The sequence below is a fragment of the Aythya marila genome (assembly GCF_965140915.1).
Source record: "Aythya marila genome assembly, chromosome: 3".
Taxonomy (NCBI): Eukaryota; Metazoa; Chordata; class Aves; order Anseriformes; family Anatidae; genus Aythya; species Aythya marila.
Genome location: NC_139044.1, coordinates 88,649,862 through 88,672,258, shown reverse-complemented (window position 1 = coordinate 88,672,258; position 22,397 = coordinate 88,649,862). Strand labels below are relative to the sequence as shown.

The 22,397-nt window shown below is 40.2% G+C and overlaps 2 protein-coding genes across 3 annotated transcripts in view; one reads left to right on the top strand and one right to left on the bottom strand.

Moving 5' to 3' along the window:
• COL19A1 (collagen type XIX alpha 1 chain) overlaps window positions 1–13,221 on the top strand; it is a 206,870-nt gene extending 193,649 nt beyond the window's left edge. For both annotated transcript variants that reach the window (XM_082756375.1, XM_082756374.1), the window contains 2 exons: window positions 5,133–5,210; window positions 5,441–13,221. In XM_082756375.1, coding sequence (XP_082612501.1) covers window positions 5,133–5,210; window positions 5,441–5,577 — 215 coding nt within the window. In that variant the 3' untranslated portion in view covers window positions 5,578–13,221. The remainder of the gene's footprint in view (window positions 1–5,132; window positions 5,211–5,440) is intronic.
• Window positions 13,222–15,115: 1,894 nt separating this feature from the next.
• Window positions 15,116–22,397, bottom strand: part of COL9A1 (collagen type IX alpha 1 chain) — a gene marked incomplete at both ends in the record, with an annotated part of 64,269 nt that continues 56,987 nt past the window's right edge. The window contains 5 exons of the mRNA XM_082758219.1: window positions 15,116–15,300; window positions 16,431–16,508; window positions 19,183–19,371; window positions 21,405–21,459; window positions 21,917–22,063. Of these exons, the coding sequence (XP_082614345.1) occupies window positions 15,116–15,300; window positions 16,431–16,508; window positions 19,183–19,371; window positions 21,405–21,459; window positions 21,917–22,063 (654 nt within the window). The remainder of the gene's footprint in view (window positions 15,301–16,430; window positions 16,509–19,182; window positions 19,372–21,404; window positions 21,460–21,916; window positions 22,064–22,397) is intronic.

Below are 22,397 nucleotides of genomic sequence, written 5' to 3'. Positions count from 1 at the left end.
TAAGCTAAGTGAGAAGCATTTACTTCTCTTTCATTACTTTTTAATAATCATAAAACGCATTTACTTTTTTCTCTTTTGATATATCAAAAGATATAGAAAATCATACTTCAAAGGCAAGAAAACCAAAAATTTGTCTTGCCTCCTTATTACACTATGAGTAAGAGAGATTACCATGAGAGAAGCACACTTACAAGTACATTTCATGCCTTTCCCAGTTGTGCCTGTGCGTCTTGTTGTTTTGTGCCAACAGCTAAAAAGAAATTCAGATCTCTGAGCAGATTGCAAAGTATCGTTGCATATTTCAGTTTATTTTCAACCATAAAGGACAGAGCAGACAAGACTTCTTGGAGAAGCATGTTATGTGCATGTGTGTCTGAGACCATCAAGGTAGCATGCTGTGTGCACGTGTGTCCAAGTCAGTGAGGAAGCATGTTATGTTCACCTACCCACCTGGGAGGCCAGACAGATAACATGCATTGGGGGTATTTGGTATTGACTGCCAGTTATTCATTATTGTGGTTCTCACTCAGTTGTAGCCCAGATTGGCAACAACTGGTTTTTAATAGGGTTTTGCTGTGCACAGTAATGCACATCTGTGCTAGCAGAGTGAAACAGTCACTTGTCCAAAAAAGTCAGTGGAAAAGAAAAAAAAAAAAAAAAAAAAAAAAAAGATAGTTTTGAAGAATAATTAATAGGACAAACACCTCCAGAGCAGTTTGTGATGCTGCATGCTGAGCAGAGCTCTGGCCAGTGGGAGGGAGCAGGCGTTGCCATGTGTTCGTGGAGGTGCTTAGCCTGCAGCTTAGAAGAGTCTCTCCAGTGTGGAGTCCCTCCAATGTGGCTTCCTTAGGAGTCAGTCTGCTCTGATGCCACCAGGAGGTGGAAGCCTCCTGCCCAGTAAACTCATGGGCAGAGGTTATACTCAGAAGCAGAAAACACAGATACTAAGTCTAGGAAGCGTGGGCATGGTCTTCAAAAAGCATATATAAAGAGCTGCTAGCTCTTTAAAACCACCAAAGAGTTGCAAAATAAATGATGAAATATGCAATTGGTATTTAAACAAGTTGTATAGTAGTGATTGGAATATCTCTCTATATATTCTTTTTAAAAAATAACCTATAGCATATGCATCAGTAAGCTGATACTGTGAGGCAGTGTTACCAGTGTTGTAAATGATGCTAGAGTCTTGTAGAGAAGGAATAAGTTTATTTCAAGATTTTACTGACAAGTTATAACAATGCCATCCATCTGCAGGCAGTCAGACTGCCAGGTATTACAGGAAATAGTTCAACTGACTCTTAATTTAATTGGATTTTTTAATCTATAATACAATGTGAATTTTGGTCCGTCAGACAAAATTCCCTTCAGAGAACTTTGTAATCAAGAGATGCATATTATCTTTTACATTAATATGATGATTTTTCTCATACGGAAAGAAGTATTCATCCTGATTAAGCCTCACTATTTTTATCAAAATAAGGAAACATAAGAGTCCTCGTAGCTCATGGTAGCCTCAAGGAATCAGGAAATAAAAAGACCATCTGATGAGTAGTGAAAATTCTTTGTCTTTATTGTTGATTCCTGAAGTGAAATTTAGAGCTTTTAATATAATAATTTGCATGGTAGGAGCATCTAGGAACCTTGGTTGGCATCATGAGCCCATTGTAGTGGATGTTGTCCAGACACAGTCACTCTTCTGAAATAGCTGTACTGCTTTAAACTGTTACCTCCTGTAAACTGTTTTTTGCTGTGTAGGGTGGAGTTAACCTGTTTTACTTTGATCTGAAACATAGTTACTACGTCTCAGCCGTGAAGTTGCTTTGCAGTTTTTTGCTTGTAAGAATGCAGTGATATGCATTCTTATGCATTCATATGCATTTGCACAGTAAAATACTGTGGATACTTTAGAATCATTGTTCCCTGTTGTGTCAATGTGTTTGCTTCACATTCATATTAAAGAACATCAGATTTCTCTAGATACTGGCATGCTGGTTTCAGCTATTGCATTATCCATGTGGATGGGAGAAGGTCTCAGCAATGTAGGCAGAACACTTTTTGGAGCTGTTTAAATGAGACTCCTTTTTACCTCCACAACACGTAGACACAAACTTGCGTCATTTCCAAGTAGAGCTGAGGGTGTTGCAACAGTGATGTTTCTGTATGTGATATTTGTAGTTCTGACAGAGCACTGAACCAAAAGCTTCATTTTAGCTATGACCAGTCTATGAACAGAAGAATGCTTCTCTTTTTAAATAGATCCTTGCTACACACTACTACCACTTGTTTACCATACTACCCGTGTTGGGTACATGTTTACATACAACAAATTTTGGGTTGTAGGAGTTACACCAAAACTCCTGGAACCCAAGTGAAAGCTTTGCTGAAACCTTTTGAATTAAGCAGGTACCTCTTACTGGCATTGTAATTCTACCAGTAAAAACAGACATCTTATATGTGCCTTTATGTTAAAAACAATAAATCAAAATCTCACGTAATTGTATGGTAATATTTTCCTTTGACTAAGTATGAGTTTGTTGCTTTAAGCTCAGAGAGAAGGTATTATTAACCTCTAGAAGAATAATCATGGACCTACTTCTGAGCAAATATACCTCATTTAAAATCCAATATTTTACTGCCAAAATTACATATGACATTGTTTAGACTGTTTACATATAGGCCTGTTTACGAATATGCTTATATTTTGTGAAATAAAGCCTTATTTTTAGAAAAGATACCCGGGAATTTTTGTATTAAGTTTCAGTGTCAAAAGAACATCTGCCACTATGTGCAACCTACACCTTTGTATATGTATTCAAATACAACCAGTTAATTGTTTACACTACCCTCATTCTTACATTTGCATAGGCAGGCTGCTGTTTATACTGTTGTGGTTTCTTCCTTATTGTCTTGAATTCCGTTGATGTTTACAGAGCCTTTTGGTTTATCTCAGTCCATTTTCAACTGTGTTGTGTCATATATCTACAGTAATGGTTACCATGGACTTTGTAAATGTGATACATCGTAAATGTGATTTCTCTCTTTTTCCCCAAAACAATGATTAGTGGCAGCACTACTTTGTAAAATTACAACTTAACTGGGTTTGTAGTGAGAAATGTACTGTAATTATCTATTGTAAATTAAGAAACTTAGAGATGTGTAATAAATAGGAAGTGTAATAGATCCTGTGAGTGTGTGATTGAGCTTCTTAAACAGTAGCAACTATTATGTATTACTCAAGGTTTTCAGAGTCAACCAACTTGATGTAGTTATAAAGCACTACTACGGTCACTGAAGAGAAAATCAAGGTTCACAACTGAATAGAAACACCATCATATACCCTTTTCCAAGCCTTCATAGCTTACGTGCATATATGCCTCACACACTTCTGTTTAACACAACTCGGTTACCAGGATGCATGATCAGTTTGTTTCTCTGTGAGATTTTAATCAGTTTGTTTCCTTTTGTTACGTTGTGCATGTCACTCTGCATGTGTTTTCAAATGCTTTTGCCTTTGTGGGGTGTTGACAGATAATTGATAAAAGATCATCCATGCTCTGTTTTGAAATCCAGAACTCAACAGGTAATAATAGCCCTTCTACAGAAGTGTACAGTAAGCCTGTGTTTAACAAAGTTTGAGTACTGGTGTACCATTCGTCTTGCATTGTGTCTGTTGTAACAACCCTGAATTGGTACCCACAGCACTTTGAGTAGTTTCCTTCTGGATTGTCCTGTCAAGTACCAGTGTTGCCATAGACTGCAGTGCACTGACAGGACCACCTTTGCCTTCTGTCTGCCAGTGCCTATTATTCTTCATGAGACATCAGGTGGACTGATGCCACTATGCTGACTGGTCAGCTACACCTCTTCTCTTTTAATTTAAACTAAGTTATAGCTCTTCACAGGAAGGTTTCTTGTATGGCATATGTGACACTGGAAATGGGCTGGTCCTGGAAGCAGAGCAAATTTATTCTACGTGTGACCAGAAGGTGGCAAATTAATCTTTGCTTACACGCCAACATCTTGGGTCTTGGGGAGGGGAGGCAAGAGGGTTTTCTTAAAATCCCTTTTAAAGTAAGGGGTTGTGGAAAGTGTCACACTTGTTCCTTTAAAAATGCTATCATCCCCTGTCCTACATAAAATACATAATTTAAACAGAAAAGCTGCACTTTTAGAAGGACTTCTTACTTGAAATATGAGGCAAAATGTTATACTGGTACCCATGAACCCTTCTCTCTAAAGCAGCCAGTATTTCCAACTAATAAAATTTTTTATGAATAGTTTAAGGGAAAAAAAAAAAAGTTATATAGGAATTGTACCATGTGAGAAGATGGAAGCTATTTAGAAAAATACAAAGCTTTGTCCTGTGAAGAAAATGAAGAGAAATATTCAAAGTATGATTAGTAATCACCTTGTTAACAACATGTAGGTACTTGCATTAAAGAAGGCTTTCTGTGCTAGCACCCCTAATCTGCACAAGGTCTGAAGACAACTTCTAAGTAAGGGCAGGTGCATAACACTGGAGAGTGAATAGATCTTCTCTTACACATAGGAGAACATCAAAGCATACGGCTTCCAGCCCAAGTTTACAGCTAAAAAGTGCAGACATCAGGGTTTATATAGAGTAAGGAGGCCAAAGTCTCACGCAGTTTGTGGGCTGTCACAGATGGGCTGGCTGGCTGCAGTTATGGTCCTGTGAGTACGGTCAGTTAAAGATGGGGTTGGATTCCAGATGGCCCTTTTGTTGGTGCTTTATATCATTTCATCAAACAGATGGAGCTGGAGCAGCATATACGTTCAGTTCATTTTGACAGAAACTTCAGGAAGTTTAAGAATTTGGAAAAAAAAAAAATGGAAAAGGTCAGGATATTAAATATAGTGAGGGTCCTCTGGCAGAGGGTGCAACTGCTAGAAATCCTCATATTTTCCAGAAGGAAAATAGAAATGCAACAGCTGTCCTAGAAAACAATGATAGTCAATGATAGTCACAGGTTTAAAAAAAAAAAAAAAAAAAGAGGTGAGCATGAATTTTCAAAATTACATTTGTCATGGTAATTTCTTGTCAACAAGGTCTATAGAAGATTGCTGTTTGTAATAAGAGGACACTCTTATTTTCATATCTTTATTCTGTGTAGGTTATAGAGGACAGAAAGGGGAAAGAGGTGAGCCTGGAATTGGACTGCCTGGTAATCCTGGACCACCTGGCCCTGCAGGTACAAGTCTCCAGATTTATTTTACGCTATCATTATTTATGTACTAACATGCCTTTCTCCTGGTTCTCCCACATTTTACATCAGTGAATTCCTCCTGATTTTTGCCATAGCGTGAGGTCAGGTACGCCAGCCTTCTGGCAGATGAGCTGGCATGAAGCGAACTTTCAGAGATGTAAGGCATTGCATGTACTCTGGCAAGGACTGTGCTAATTCTAACTTTATTCCACCAGCTGCTGGCCTGCCGGGCTCACCAGGAACTCCAGGGTCACCCGGACCGCAAGGGCCACCTGGACCTAATGGAAGATGCAATCCAGCAGACTGCTATTACCATGTAGCACAGACTCGGTCACGCACCAGTGGGAAATAAAAACCCTCTCCCATAGACACTTGGGTTCACAATCACTTTTCACTCCTCTCAATAAGTTAATTTAATCTTTGAAATACTTGGTGCATTTTTTGTTCCCTTGACACTGCATGGTCTGTAGATAATTTGTAAGGCGCGGAATTGAGCCTTTTTCTATTCTATTTGCAGTGTCATAATTGCGAAATGATGACATTTGTTTTCCAGAGTGCATTCCATGTGTTATGTTTCTCATATTTATTTTGCTTAGAAGAGAAAATAGGCCCAAATAATTTTCATAAGCTTCTTTCTTCAAACAAAAAATATTTTATTATAACTTAAGGCAGTACATATGCCTCAGTATGTAAGCTGGCTTGATGTTTCTTACTGGTGGTGAAGTTTAAACAGAGAAAATGCTGTTCTGAAGTTTTAAAGTGTGCCCATTGGTGGTGAATGTAAGATCTTAGCTGGAGTGCTAGGAACTCTGTTCAGACTAAATGTTACTGTCCCCTGAGGAGGCTCTGGCACACCCCCTGAACCAGGTCTGCATCATGTACCACGAGCCCTACCAACCACTTATATAATTTTCTAGACGTCAAAGAAAGAAACAGATATTTTTATGATCTCTACTCCCATCCAGTTCAGATTCAGACTGACTGGGAATTCACCAGGTGTAGCACTAAGGGGTGTTTCTGTTGAATGAATGATGTTCCAACTGAGAACTTGATCGTTGGTTTAGTCACGGTTGTATATACACTCCGGGTGTGAGTGGTAGGGACTCCTGGTGTTGTTCTTCACTGAGAACTGGGACACCTTCTAATGGTCATGTGAACTCAGTAAGTGTATTATCATTGCTTGTAATCAAGCTACTCTGCCATTATGTCTGCTTATGAAAAAGACATCTTGCTTTAGCAAGAGCACACATGTTAGCAGTGACATCTGGAGAAGAAACCTTCATAAGTCCCTGATCTTACAAAAGGCACATTTTCCTATTTCTCCTGCAAGAATTACATCCTGAAATAAGTTTCAGAAGAACTTGAAACCAGTAAAGTGTAAAATTCACAGGTCCTTGTAACTGGCTGCAAAAATAAAAATAGTTGAAGTTCAAGAGAAGTTTGGAAAAATTAGGAAACTGTCCTCTGGAAGTTGTCAGACATGGGTCTTGACTGCATGCAGCTTGCAAGCATTGGGTAAATGAACAGGCATTGTCAGTAAAGAACAAAAGAGAACAACATGCAAATCATACAGAGCTTAAAGGAGTGGCCAAAAGAAAAGGTGGAGAAAACCAATTGTACAGAGCCTGACTCTGAAAAGGAGGTAGAAGGGTTGGCCAAAATTTCACTCCTTACAATCAGGAAACAGACAATTGTAGATTAGTCCTAAGGAACTGGCTACAGTGTAATAGAAATTGAAAATGCTATTAAGGGAATTCTGTCATTAGGAAGGTGGTAATGCTGTCCTGCTGTAGGCAGGCGAGTGGTCTTGGTGGCCGCCGTGCTTCAGCAGTGCCAAAGGAGCCAGCCGCTTGGTCAGATGGCAGTGAAGTGCTCCCAGATTGGGAGTGTTAGATTCCAGAGAAGCTCTCATACAAAATTAATGTCTGACTTCTGATCTTGACTTAGAAACAGTAATAATGGTGGGAGACTAAAATAATATATTGACATTTGTTCTGGGTAGAGTTCCTAGCACTTGCTTCCAGACCAAGAGGAGAAATATTTGTACCTTGTAGAGTCACATTAGGTATCCAGGGAGTAGGGTGAGTCTTCAGTCACACTTGCTAAGACGAAAATCATACCCTGGGAGCGACCTCCAAGTGTCACTTGGTGTATTAAGCACACGTTTTGAGGGAGGAAGGTGCTTAGCAGAAGGAAAATGTTTAAATGAACACAGGGATGGAAAGTTGGCATCTTGGCACCCGGGACAGGAGAGGTGAGCTGGAAGGAGGATGCCAGAAAACCGATGGCGTGTCACAAGCCTGATCTCTGATGGAGAGCTGCAACACGCTGCACTTGGAGGCATGCTGCAGGGGCTCAGGGTGTTACGTGCATGCCCTGTAAGTACTGAGATTTGGGTCGAAGTCCATGGACAGCTTGCAGCTCTCAGCCTCCTCTCCTGCCCACCCCTCGCAGTGCCCTAGCAGGCAGCATTGGCCCTCTGTCCCTGCAGGCCCCACCAGGGCACCTTCATTGCACCATGATGAAGGCACATTTGGGACAACTCCTCCCACCGGTGCAGAGCTCCACATCTCCTGCTCCTGCTTCAGACCTCCCGTGCCTATAAACGCTCCTTTTCTCTCCGACGTCACCTGCCCCTCCAGGTCTGGTCTTTTCCTCTCTACAAGCTGGCCCAGCGGTGCGAGAGGGAGTGCTTCCGATGGCTGCCATGGTGCCTCACTCAATGTCCACCCTGCTGGTGTTGGGGGTGGGCGGCTCACCCTGCAAAGACCCGGGCCCCGCGCACCGTGTTCAATTCTTTCAAATGAACTGCTGGTCAGGCAGCCCACAGGAACGTTTTGTTTTCCTTCTCTAGTAATTCCAATGTATGTAAAATGGAAATATTTTTTTACTTTGTAAGTTAATTTTAAACTTCATTTTCTGTGATAATATCAAAAAGGGTGCTGTCTTTTAGGGAATATCACAAGATTGAAAGGGTTCTGAGCAGCCCCCTTCTGGAATGCTGTACATAGACTGTCACGCTGTCTTAGGGTTTTATCTGTATATTTTGGGGCTTTTAGCTAGCTGAAACTGAGCATTTATTAGTTGCCAGATGCAATTCCTGTATTTTAATTTACTTGAACTGAGCAGAAAGTAGAACACTTTTTATATTTGAAGAAATTTATTTTTTCATCTTTATTTCCTACAGATGCCTTTTTTCTTTTCTTGGGGCTCAAATCTAAAGGTCTTTTAAAATGTAGTTGAACATTTGAACTTTGAATTTATCTGCAGGTAATTACTTTGGTAATTACCCTTGATGCATTATTTTTTGTTTTGCTAAAAGCCCAATTTAATTTTCTCACATGAGAAAACGGGTATTTTGTTACATGGGCTCTCTTGATACCTTTTTTAAAGATTTCATGTTGTTCACAGAATTAATCCCAGCTTGACTTCCCTTTACATGGGGTTGCTCCAACTCCACATTTTTACAACTGAAAGCAGGATGCAGCTGGAAACGTGTGTCTGCGTGGTTTCCAGGTTTGGCCCCTGAAATTTGTTTGCAGTTTTAGACTGATGCTCTCTGGGGTTTTGGGAAGGGGAGCCAGGGAGGGCAAGGGGATGTTCATCTGTTTGGGGATTTGCTGTGTCATAGTATTGTAGAATGGCTTGGGTTGGAAGGGACCTCACAGATCCACTAGTTCCAGCCCACTCCCACCAGACCAGGTTGCCCAAAGCCCGATCCCACCTGGCCTTGAGCTCTTCAAGGGCTGGGGCATCCACAACATCGATTTCATCTTTGTTTTGAGCAGTCTGTGCTGTGGTAAACATTGCAAGAAACTAGACAGGGAGGGTTGTTATTTCCAGCAGCACAAGGTATTTCTCTGATTTGGGAATGTGTATTTGGAACTTTGAGCTGAATTATCTTTGACAAAATGTTTGAAACCTTTCTTAAAAGCTCTCCAAGCTTTGTTCTTGTTCAGGGTCGGACACTTCTACTTGATGGCAAGTCTCTTTATTGCCTCCTAAGAAAGTGTTGGGCTCTTTTTCTAATAGCTATGTATAGAACGACTCGGCTTGCTCGAAGAAGGCAATAAACTTAGGGTTAGACTTTTCCGAGGCTGCAGTTTAGCTCCTGTTGTCCACACGGGGGAGCGCAGAAACCTTCCCAGAGCAGTGAGAAAGCAAGGGCTGAACTCAGCAGCTCAAGGAAGGGCCCGGTGCTGTGTAGCTGCACGGCACCAGAGTTCACGTTGTGTTCTTGAGTCTGGTAGTTTTTCCTAAAATCCCTTTATTTTTTACATGGTAGTATATGGAGAAATACTGCCTTTCTTCGGTAATTATTTTCAGGTAATTTTGCTTAGATTGTTTATGTATCTAGACACACCGTAGAAGAACGTGCAGAAGCAGAACACGCAGCCCCTGGGCATCACTTACGTCCCCCGCAATGGCAGGTGTCTCCAGGAGAGCAGCGGGTCTGCAGAGGTTGGTAAAAACTAAAGCAGCACAATCACAGTTGTACAATCAAGCAGCAGTGCAGCCTACTTAGTTATGTTCTAAGATCCGATATTTTTGTCTTAAACTGGATTTGTTTTAATGCTAGAAGAGCACTGTGATGAGGAAATGGGATTGAGTGCATCGTCACTCCTCCCTTTGGTTTCTGATTGTGGATTACGAGAGGTGTTAGATATGCACAGCTTTGTTAAATATGCATATTTTTTAAATTAATGGATAATCACACAATATATTTTAGCACTTATTTTTCACAATGGTGAAATACTATTTTTCATGTCAGTGTACACTTTTTTTTAATTATTATTTTTCTGTGATGTTTACATAAAAGTCTTACACACACACACCCCCAGCTACATTAGCATTTTATACACTTGTTTCTCCAGATACACTAGCCTAAAGCCAGCCACTAAGTTCTTTTCTTAATTTACCAGTTCGGTAGAAGTGCTGCTCTAACTTAGCATGTTAAAACATGAGAAGTATCTCAGGAAACAAAACGATGTTGGTTTTTTTTTTTTTTGCATTTGCCTTATTTTTATTTTTATTTTTTTTTGGTTTGTGTTTGTTAGATTTGAGCTTTACTGAATCATGTAAAGTTTCTCTGAAATCTGTTATGACCACTACAACTAGATGATGCTGGATGGGTTTCTAAATCCATTCATAGAGGTTGGTGTAGACCATGGAGAACAAGTTTAACTGTGACCTTGCCTTGGTTGTTGTTGAAGTTGGCAAAGCCAACTCAAACCTCACCGTACTTTAGGAAAATGCAGTTTTCAAATATTAATTGCTAACGAACATTACAGATTCTAGACCAAAATAAGTTGTAGCTAAAAAGAATGTAGTCTACATGTATTTTATTAGCAGTTTTATCTCCAAGTCTGCTGTTCTTAAATGCTTTTAATTATTTACTGATGTTTCAATGTAAATACATTCTGTCTCCAGTTGATACATTTGAAGGAAGTTCAATGACATACCTTATTTTATTGTTTTCTTTCATTTCTGAATGATATGCAGTTGTCACTGAATTCATCACAGTACATGCATACTGGTTGCTTCTTTCCTTCATTATATTTTTGGTTTGCAACACTTAAGGTTCAATTCAAAGGATATGTATTGAGTGGATAGAAAGTGTGCTCTTTGCACTGCTCATGTGGCCATTTACATCTGTGAAACAGGCTTCCAGATGAAAATGGCAACATTTCCTATGTTTTCTGTACATGAATAGTGGTTCTGTCAGAAGTGACAACCTTTTCTTTTTTACGTTTCAAATCAAAAGGAAGGATAAAAGAGGATGCAAAGGAAGGCAACCATTGCAGTGAGCCCGGTGGGGCACAGGGCTGCTGAGCACACCGTGGGCAGGCTCATGCTTTATGACAGGTTGGTGAAACTTAAGGTTGCACAGGCTGGAGGGAAAAAAAAAGTGGAAAATCTTGGTCTCAATAGGTAAATAAATCTGAGGGAAGTTAATATAATCTATGAATCAGATGCAGAAAACAGTCCAGTCTAAAAATGAGGCAATCGCTCTCATTCCAAAAGTGGTTAACTTCAGGTGAGTTAACTGTTTTCGTTCTTCTCTTACTAACTCTCCAGGAGAAAAAAAAAAAAAAAGAGAACTCCCAGGTCAGTGGCATTATAAAGGATGCTAGGTGATAATTTGACCACTGGCGTGATTTTTTTTTCTTCAAATTTGGTAGTGGCTTCAGCAGGCTTGCTACATGTGTTGTCTATAGGTGCCACAGTTTGAGTAGTCCTTTTGAAAGGAGTGAGGGGAGGGGAATAAAACTGAGGTTATAACAAATGAGATGAGAGTAACACACCCTACAAAATGTAGGCCCTTTCTTCTTTACCTGTGATCCAGGTGCAGAGACGGTGCTGTGGCTGCATTTTAAGTACAAAGGAGGCAGAAACTGCAAGGCCAAATAATAATACTGGGAACAGTGGCATCCACCCCTCATCTTACTGGTCCATCCTATGAGCAGGTCAAGCAAACACATCTCACACAGTTAATTCAGTAATTTCAAAACATTTGCAAAAGTGCAGCATGTGTTTATACGTGGAGTGTCGCTGCTGTGTTCTGCCAGGAGGAACCAACAGGACTCAGTTTCTCCTTTACTCTGTCTTCCAGGTAGTCTTCAAACCACCTGCTGACACTCCCTTTTCAAAGGAAAAGCAAATTTGGAGATAAGGTTTTGGCTCTGTGTAGACTCAGCTCACATGAGGGTATTCATGGAAGCAAATCCTGGTGTAATCTCGCCAGCCTTGCTTTCTTCCTTCTTTCAGGTGCCTCAAATTGTGCTCTAGAGCCGTCACTCATCCTTTAGCTTGGCCTTGTAAAATAGTCACAAAAGTTTTTTGGTACCTGTTCGTACCAGGTTGCTTGAGTCCAGTGATGGCTGTGACAGAAAACTTTAAGTAGATATACATATATAAATATATACACTATATTAACAATATAAATATGTCATATATATGTTTTTTTATATATATTTGTATATAAAAACATAGTGCAGTATTTGGCAGCAGTATTGTTAATACTTGTTAATAGCCTAGTAGGGAAAGCACGTCTGTCAAAACTTTAAGGTATCAGGTCGGGTTGCAAAGAACTGGTTATCAGTTTGCAGACGGTTGTTGAATGTTTTTCTCTGGGCTCCTGCCTACGCTTGGGTCATATAACTGGGCAGCTGTGCCATCTATGATCACAGCACCATTACACCCTGAGGGTGATGAGTGGCGGCAAAGATCCCCAGTGGTGGAAGGGATTTCCAGGAGGTTGTCATTTGGACATTTCATCATGTTTTGTGTTGTTGAACCAGAAAGGCAGGAGAAAAATCCTTACTCAGGACCTCACCCAGAGAGTCCAGGAGCAGCTGTTAGAATTGGCAATGCTGTCAGTGACCTGGGAAACCTCCCACCCTCTTTGCTTTGTGCCATCTACCTGTTTTTATTTAAACTAGCACCATTTTTTTTCTATATCACCATAGTTAATATGCCTTAAACTTCATGATTATGCTTTTATTTTCCAAATCTTTATTTACTTGAATGTGCTGTTGCTAACATTCAATTCCTGATTATTATTTTTTTTTGATATATGTTCTACCATTATTTAGATAAAATCTGTCCCAATCTCAAGCTGTCCACTTACATAGCATCTGCATTGAATTGACCCTCAGTGTTGCATTTGTTTGATTGTAATAATTCTGGTTTGTTTTTTACATATCAATGTTTTCTCTCCATTGTGGAATTTTTTGCATTTTCAGACTATATTTTTTAAAGCACTTCACATTTATATTTAAATGTTGGGGTTTTTCTTCTTTTGATTATGTTTATGCATTATGTATGGAAAATAATATTTTCATTCTGTATGATTTATCAGTTCAATTCTTTCATTATCAGTGGTTTTGTTTTTTTGTTTTTTTCTTTTTAAGTTTTACACGCTTTATAATCAAAATAAAAGTTTGCTGGTGAAACAATTTGTCATTAACACTGGTGTTTTATTTGTACTTTATTTGTACTTTATTTGTACTATGTTATTTTGAGGACCATCACCTACATTGGTAAAAACTGACCTAATCTGAAAGTTTGTGGAACACTGCTATGGATGAGCAAGGCAAGCACCTCATATGCAATTGTCTGGATTTGTTTCTTCAGACTGAATTTCTTTGCACATATCTATTCTGATGAATTCCTGTAGTATTGAAGTAGAAGATGTCGGTTATGAGAAAGCTTGGCCAAACAGGAGGTGCAGGAAAACCATCCTGTCTCAGTCTTGCCCAGAGTCTCTAGGAAGGCTATCATGTTTCTTTATTTCTACTTTCTTCCCCCAGATCTCACCCAGTGCTGCTTCTGTGGAACTAAACAGACAGCAGTGTTGAAGCTACGACTTGCAGTATTGCATCATTTAAAACACTGGGCTGTGCAAGGGTCATACAGAGGTTAATAACATTAATCCCATTTAACGTGTTCTTAAACAGATGTGCAAATTAGCAGCTTTTTCTTATTCTCCTACATGAGCTTATTTAGGCATTTTCTGTCACCAGCTGAGGTGCCAGGGAAGCAGCTCCTAAATGCAGCTACCGCATCAGGTTTGTTTCGGGGGTAGGTTTATGGGGTTTGGTTTTGCAATTTCCTTCAGAGTATATATTATAATATAACAATAAAAAAATATTTTCTCCTAAGTGTTCTCTTATACATGTATGTTAGAGGCAAAATACATAGTTCAGTTGCTTGTGTTATTTCTGTATATTTTGAACAGAAACAGACAACGAAGGTCTAGAAAAAAAAATAATGTTTAAAGCAAATGTGCCAAGGTTTGTGTTTTAAAATGCGGGTGACTAATAGCAAAATGAAAGAAAACATCATGTGATAGTTTCATTGTTTTCTTTGAGAAAGAACAGGCTTCAGAGAAGGTACAGTCAAAAACACAAATAGTTTAATTTACACAGAGAGAAACAAAATATCCACATTGCACATTTTTCTCTAAATTGAGTTTATCTAAAAAAGGCAACTTGGGATGTCTAATGGTGGCCTTCCAGCTGTTCTGTTTATTGATATTGAACATAAACACACATATAAAAGCATACAGGGGTTTAAGACATCATTTATTTGTTTGTGTTTTGTACAACCACAGATGTTACTTTAAAATACGTAATCTCAGCTATGAAACTGGTACGTTTCTGGGACTTAACATTCCCTTGAAAATGGCTGCCAGCCTTTTATGTGAATTTGACACAGGAGTTGAGCTGGAATAGGCTTCATCCAAAATTAGGAACGCAACACAAATTGGAATGGAAAACAAAGAGGTTATTCCACAGGGCTTAGTCATGAGCCCCTGGTGACTGTAGGCATGGCAGGGGGCAGGTTTCCACGCTGCATTTCCACAGCTGAAGAGCTGAGGGAGGCTTAGCACAGCACATGCACCATGTACGTACATCGAAATAACCAAGTATGAAATGATGGAGCCTGCTCAGAGGGCTCTAGATTGTGTTCTACGTGCACAAAAAATATAGCTACAACTGAAGTAAATAAACTAATCCTTTTTTATTTGTTGCCTGAAGACATGTCATTTCACTGTACATCATACAAAGAAATTAAGGATGGGAGAAGAAGTATTCATGGAAACTCTTTATTTATAAAAAAACACTATTAATAGACAAGTGCTTTTATTTTCCCCAGGGGAGAAGAACCAAAAGGCCTTGCCCGTGTGTTTTTGTAAGCACCATTGCTCCAACTTGTGTTGCTAAGTACACCTTTAATGGACACCCGCTGTGTTAAAATGCCTTACTGAAACCTCGGCTGCAAGGTTTCTTTGTGTCTGTGTTTCTCCTCCATTCCTTATCTGTTTCTCAGCTGTCTGTGCAGGAAGTAAGTTGATGCTAGCACTTGGTGGCACGTGCGCTGCCCACTCATGGCCCTTTCACGTTCTTACCAGCTCTCTGCCCAGCCTGCACCCGGCAAGACGATGGCTCGCAGTACCCTGGAGGGCCAGGAGGGCCAGGAGGACCGGGCACTCCAGGCTGACCGGCCACCCCAGGGGGACCTCGTACGCCGTCACGGCCTTCCCTGCCGTAGCTGGCTTTGCCTGGCTCACCTGGAAAAGAGGAATCAAGTCTCAAGCTAGCAGCATGGGATGCGCTCAGCGTATATCTCACATTACTGAACGGCCTTTTGTTAAAAGCTGTATGAAGATGGATAAATTCCATTTTTACTGCTCTCAGTGGATTCCCCAGAGAGGTGACCACAGAGAGAGACAGTTACTCGCCAGCAGAGAACCAGGCTGCCTTTACACATCTATAGCAATGAAATCTCAGTCCAAAGCCTCTCCAGTTATACCTGCCACCCTATAAACCTGCACCATAGAGCTGATTGGAGCCACACAAGCAATTCTGCTGGTGAGGCTTGTGGAGCTGCAGATGCTACTCGCTATTTCAGAGTTATGTTACTGCTCTGGAAAGAGATGTATCAAGAATTTATTTTTACTTTCCACTCAGATATGTTGGGGAATAGATGCGTAGAGTGGAACTGCTGAGCACTGAAGTATCTTTTTAAATCTTCAATGAAGGGATAAAATACAGTGATTTTAGTAAGCCTTTTCCAATGATAAATTTCTGAAGAGAAGAGCTCTGAGCCTCCCAGACATCCTGGGTATCAGTATATACGCAACTGAAATTGTTTTCCTTTTTACAAAGGGAACAAATGTTGGTAGCTACTATGTATATACGTAAACATGCTGCAGACATTGATGGAAATGTTCATTTTCATCACTGGCCACTAGAGGCCAGTTGTGCTGCATTTATCAGCAAGTATCTATCCTCGAGCCCTATTACACAACACTGTAATTAATTACTGCAAAAATGAAGAGTTATATTTTGAATGTCTTAAGTTATGAATGGAGATTTTGAAGATTGCTCGGACTGCCAGTAAGATAGTCTGGGTTTGTGGCTTGCCTCTTATGTTTTTGATTTATTTTTTTTTCTAATGCTTTGTACATATTTTTCTTAATCTTGGGTGGGGTGGTAGCACTTCAGTAAAAGAGCTTTTAATTTGGATTTGTGACTTTATCACTACCTACAACAAAAAAGTTAGGAAGTACTGTTGTTTGGAAGCTTATTGCTTAATAATGGACACCTTTAACGTATTCAAGGTAGCCTGAGGTATCCATTCTGAATTTTATTGCACGTCTTTCCCTTTTCTGCTTTGTCCTCAGCCTTTTATATTTACCTGGAAGACCTCTTGGTCCAGGGAAGCCTTTCACTCCTCTGCCTGGAAATCCTCTCTCTCCTCTTTCTCCTGGTTCACCTAAAGCAAATTCATGAAACATTGGTTACAGCCTGCCTGGAGTATTACCTTCAGTAAGTTACCTCTAAGAAGTGAAAAGCTCATAAGCAGAGAATTCATGTGGCTGTATATATTCCTAGAGTTTTTGAAAGATGTCATGACATATGTTCTTGTAAAAGATTGCAGATTTGGGTGCCATTTCCACCCTCCCTATGTTTGAGTTATACTTAATAGACACGCTGGAGGGGAAAAAATAGGGACAGGACAGTGAGTACCACGTGAAATACACCACAGCCTAAATAAGAGAAATAAACCAAAATCACAGAACCACAAAGGCTATTTTGGGTTTCAGCCTGGGGTTACTGACAGAGGGCTTTTGAAAGACCATGTGAATTCAGCTAGTAAGTAAAAATTCTCCAGTGCTAGTACTTGAGACAGCTATTGCACAGAAGAAAATAGAAGCTTACTTGCACAGATTACAGCATACTGTCGACATCCAAGGCATATAGTCACAAAAATAAGACAAATTACTTTGTTCTCGTGTGCCGGCCGCTATCACACAGGCTTTTCTTTGGTGGGTGCATGGAGATCTTTTTCATGTTTCCTGCCACGTACCATGAAACATGCAGCTATTGAGAACCTCATAAATAATATAATCAAAGTCTTTTAGGGGTGTCTTTCACGAGGTATCAACGTGGATGCCATTTAAAACAACTACTTTAGTTCTTAGTCTAATTATTTGACTGCACTGAAGCTCCTGAAGACCCCACCAATGTCACTCATCTTACCCTGGCACTTCCACGAAATGGCCTGGACAAGGGGGTACCAAATAGCCTCCACTACCTATACAGCAGGTGGCCACAGAAGCTGGGCAATATATTGGTGCCCACAAGGCTGAAGAAAGCACTGGGAACCTCCCCCTGGTGCCACTCCTATGCTGAGACAGCCTCCAGGTGAGCATGGCAAAAACCTCACTTAGAGGAGAAAGTGAAGTCAGCCAAGCAGCCCAGCCCTCAGTGCAAGGTGATGATGTCTTCTCACGACAATAGTTGGCAGGTGTTTGACATCCTAGGCAATACCTGGTTTGTGTCGTAAAGCACCATCATGATAGCACACGCACGTGCGTGTGCACCACTTCTTTGGTATCTGCAAATTTGTTTCAAGGCTTACCATTAGGTAACCTGGAATTTGAATACCAACTATGGTATGAAACAGCATTTTGCTAATTTTGAGTTTGTTTTTTCATGTGCTGTGTAGATTATTATTTTTTTAACATTACCACAGTGCAGCCTGCTGTGTGCTGACTCAAGTTCATCACATCAGCCCACCTTTGTATCTCCATTTTAATTGCTTCTGTGAATACAGGTGATACCACTTTAAATCAAACAGTAACAGAACTACAGCAACAATGTAGTTAGGGTTTGCTTTCTTTGTATTCTATTCCTTCTCTCAAAGTTTTTTTCCAATTTTACTTTCAAATAGAACTTGAGACAAAAGTAAACACTCTAATCTGGCAACAGACCGGCTTTGTGTTGAAATACAATTTTTTAAATAAAACCTTCCTTCAAGAAAACAAATTGAAACCACTGCTGAATACAAACAGTAATACATACATGGTGCACAAAAGACTTTGCAGAAAATTCCCCTGCATAATCCTTTGAAGGCATATAAACCCTCTCAGATGGGAACAAAAGAGATTAATTTAGATCAACATTTTTTTTTGTGAAGCGTAAGGTAACTCAATTTTCTTACAGATTTGTCCTTTCCAAAGAATCAATAGATTGTGGCATAAGGTGCAATGATGTTAAATATAAGAATGGCTTGAGTATTATACCCAAATACAAGGCAGAGTTTTATCAGCCACTTGTAATGTGAGAAACTGGATGGATTTAGACTAGGGATTAGTGAATGAACCTGACTGTTTATGTTAGCTTTTGAGACTGTAATTCATGCAGAAGTGAGGTTCACAACTGGACTGCGTAGGGTAAAGAGAAAATCCCTGCTGGAACTTTTTAGCATGTGAAAAACACAAACCTCAGGAGTCCGTGAGACAGACTGTTAATATTAGGAAACTGATTCAGCTGCTTACTTCTAGCTCAAGGCAGATGTCTGTCCTTTCTCATAGTGTATTAGTGATATGATGACAAGAAACATCTATAAACAAGTTTTGCTGAGGCCAGCCAATGTGCCCTTTAATCACTGGGGCAACTGAAGGAGCAGAGGCAGGAAACAGGTTAGATATCTAATGCAGGATCTGTTTGACATTCACACCTGTATATTGTTTATTAACAACCTGTAATCCAAAGGGGAAAAAAAAACATCACTCTCTGGGTTCAACTGACTGAAAAATAAGATGTTGAAATCCCTCGCTCAGAGGATTGACATGCTTATCATCTCTCTGTGCCTCAGACAACCTAATATCATAAACAACAACTGTAAATTCTATAGCTTGGCCAGAAGAGCTTTGATTTTGTTGTTGTTCAGCTGTTGATAGTAAATAAAAAGGAGATTTAAACGTAGGCTGCCTCTGGCATTGAGAATTGTTTGTTACGCAACATGGAAAACTCAGAAAGCCAAGTCTAATTTTAATGCAGTTAATATGTGAGAAAGACAAATTTCAATTATGTAATGTGACCCCAAGTACAAGGAGAGCATTTCCAGCCAACCCCTGAAAGCCAGCTACAGAATTTCTTACCTTTTGGACCTTTACGACCGATCTCACCAGGGGGACCTTTAAGGCCAGGCAAGCCACGGGGGCCGAGCTGTCCTGGGAAGCCATTTTCCCCAGGAGGCCCTGGAGCACCGGGTGGCCCAGGTCGGCCTGGAAGACCTGGAGCGCCAAATTCTGGCCTCCTGAGGCTGGCGGCCAGCTGGGCGAGTTGTTCTGCAACGAACAGAAGGATAACGTTAAGCAGCACGCGGGTCTTGAATGGAGAGATTCACAAGTATTAAAGGTCACCAAAGAAGGTTGTCTATCTTCTGCTATGGAAACAGACAGATTACCATGCAGCACTTCCCTTATGTAAAATGCTATTTGCAAAATTTTTACATATAACATATTATCTTAGTTTCATCAGTGGCAAACTGTGTAGCTGGTCACTCTGAAGCCTACATCTTAAACATGTAATGTTTGCAGGCTGAAATGACTTAAATGTATACAGTTTACTTACGAGTGCCCTCACAATTTTCTTTGCCATTTAATTTTCATCCACCTTTAAGAAAACTTACTCATGTAATTGCTGCCTCTTAAAAGAGCAAATCTCTCTCTTTGTTACTACTTGTTAATACTTACGAAGATTCATCTTTGCAAAAAGGAATTAAAAAGACCACAGGCAGTGAGCCTGCAACTTAGTTGCAGGCCTTATTTTTCAGAGGGAAGACACATCTCGGATTGGTGGTCATGAACTCAAGTTTGGTAAAGAATTGAACGTTTAATGTTGGTCTTTTCTTAAGGTGAATCAACAGGAGCTTTGCTCTTCATTAGGCATAAGATCAACTTGTCATTCCTTGGAACGGTCTGACCCAGCTACATTCCTTTCTCCCCCTCCCCCTTTCAGTCTACTGCTGTAACAGCATGAGCAGAGCCGTCTCCTTCCTTAATGATCCTATTTGATTTCAAAGCCATCTTTCCATCACGCCTTGGAAATAACTTTCATTGGATATAGCCACACACAAGTCCACATGAGATTTGCTATAAAGTCTGCACAACTTGGCAAAAATAGCTATTTTTGTGTCCACAGTCCAGAAATGGTTAAGACGACAGGGAGAGCAGGATTTGAAATATAACACAACTGTGTCCGGCAGATAAATGAGGAAGACTGGGTACAGAAATCTGCAGACTAAGCCTCCTGAGGAGCTGGACTTCAATTATGATTGTTGTTATGGTGAAAAGGCACCAGGGACCCTATTGGATTTTATTTTTTTAACATGATCACGTTGACAATTACAGAGGCTCTCTAGAGGGATGCAATGAAAATAGTCTGGATTTTTCTCATACCCTTCTCTTCACTGCTAATTGTGATTGTTATGAATATAATCAAGAATTGTATCTAATTTCACTCCTTAACATTAGACTTTCAGGAAACCACTCTGAAAGACCTTTTACCCTACTTATAGGCATGTGAAAATCATCTCACCTTAAGACAGCTTTATCTGAAAGTTTTTTTAAAAATATCCCCATGGTATCAAGAATAGTGACTTGTACTGAGATTTTTTAGATTAAATCATGAGCAGCAATTTCATTATGGTAAACTCTTAGCATTACAAAGTCATAATATCCCAAAGGTCATCTTCAATAGCAAGTACTGAAATATTTCTTTTGTGCTTACAGGACAGCATAAATTATTAAACTCAGTATGCACCCGACTGTATTAGAAAAGCTCCAGCTTTCTGCATGCACCGAGAAGAACTGAGAAAATATAATTAAGGTTTTGAACATCTGCCTATTATTTTCATTTTATGATAAGTTAGCTGTAGAATGGTTCTCTGTGCACTCCCTCCATTCTTTTTTAACCTATTTTGCCGTAGTCTGTCTGCTGTAATCTAACAGTGTATAAGCACAAAAGGCAAAACAAGCTTTCAGTGACACTGTGTACTTTATATATATAAACACAGTAAGTGATTTGTATACAAAATTTGTGTATTTTATAAAAACACTCTGGTCTATGGCCTGGTTACTACATAAATAGTGTGGAATCAACAACTAGTGCAATGAGCTGCACAGGGTATGTAAAAAAAGGACTTCAGTTTCTCGTATTGTGTCTACATTAGCATGTGGAAAGACTTTCTACAGCATGCCTTGCTAAGAGCATGCCATTTACTGTGCTTAAGGCAGGGAAAATCTTGCCTGATTCCCCAGCAGTTGAGTATCGTAACTTAAATGCACAAGAAACATCAAACACTTTTCAGCATCTTTACCTTGCATGACTCTCATGCAGACCTGCTTAATGTGCTGATCCGTCGGTTCTTTTCCCTAGGATTGAAAAATAGTAATTTAAAAACCAGTTGATACCACAGAGCATTTTATAAGGGTGCCTGATGCGGAAAATGCTGTCTGTTCAATAAAAGGTGTCCCAGCCCCTGCAATTACAACTGTGCCAGCTGAAGTCACTTTGACCGGCAAGATAGGTAGATCCTGTGTGTACGTGGTGCACCCGTGTATCAAACACACTACATGCATACCACAGGAGACTGGTGGGCACAAGAAAATGGAAGTAAACTGAAAGCTGAGGACCAAAGGACCCCATTGTCCAACCCTAAGATTTCTCTGGTGTACAGATGGGTCTGTTGCAAGGTACGGTGTATTTCAAGTACTCTAACATAGCACTTGGGTTTCCCATGCATATGTATCTCCTGATGCAAGAAAAGGAGTGGTGCAAGTGACAGCTAATTGTTCAAAGGGATATCAATTAGGGGAGGACAGTACTTACAGCTGGACCTTGGCTGCCAGGCAGCCCTGGGGCACCCTGTTCTCCCTGCAGGCCTCGCGGTCCAGGCGCACCTCGTGGTCCTTCCATGCCAGGCAGTCCCCGACTTCCCTCAGGCCCCCGGGAACCTGGGTCTCCAGGATTACCAACCTGGCAATGACAGAGGAATTTCAAAAAAACTGCCGTGCTGGCATTAGACTCATTCTGACACATCAAAATCAGGACAAGAGCTAATCACAAATTCAAAGTAACAGCCATGGGGCTGCAGAGCTGTTGTGCAGCACCTTTTCAGATAAGCTTCTGGGGTCAGTGGCTGTGTTGCTTATAAAAGTCTCCCCTTATTTCAAGGGGAAGAGTGGAAAAATAAGATATTCTGCCAAAAGAGACAGAATCATCATCCATAATAACACACAAAAGACACTGTTTTTTTGTCAAGGAACAGTCTCTCAGTTTGTACTTCTGCCCTCATGTATGTCACATACGA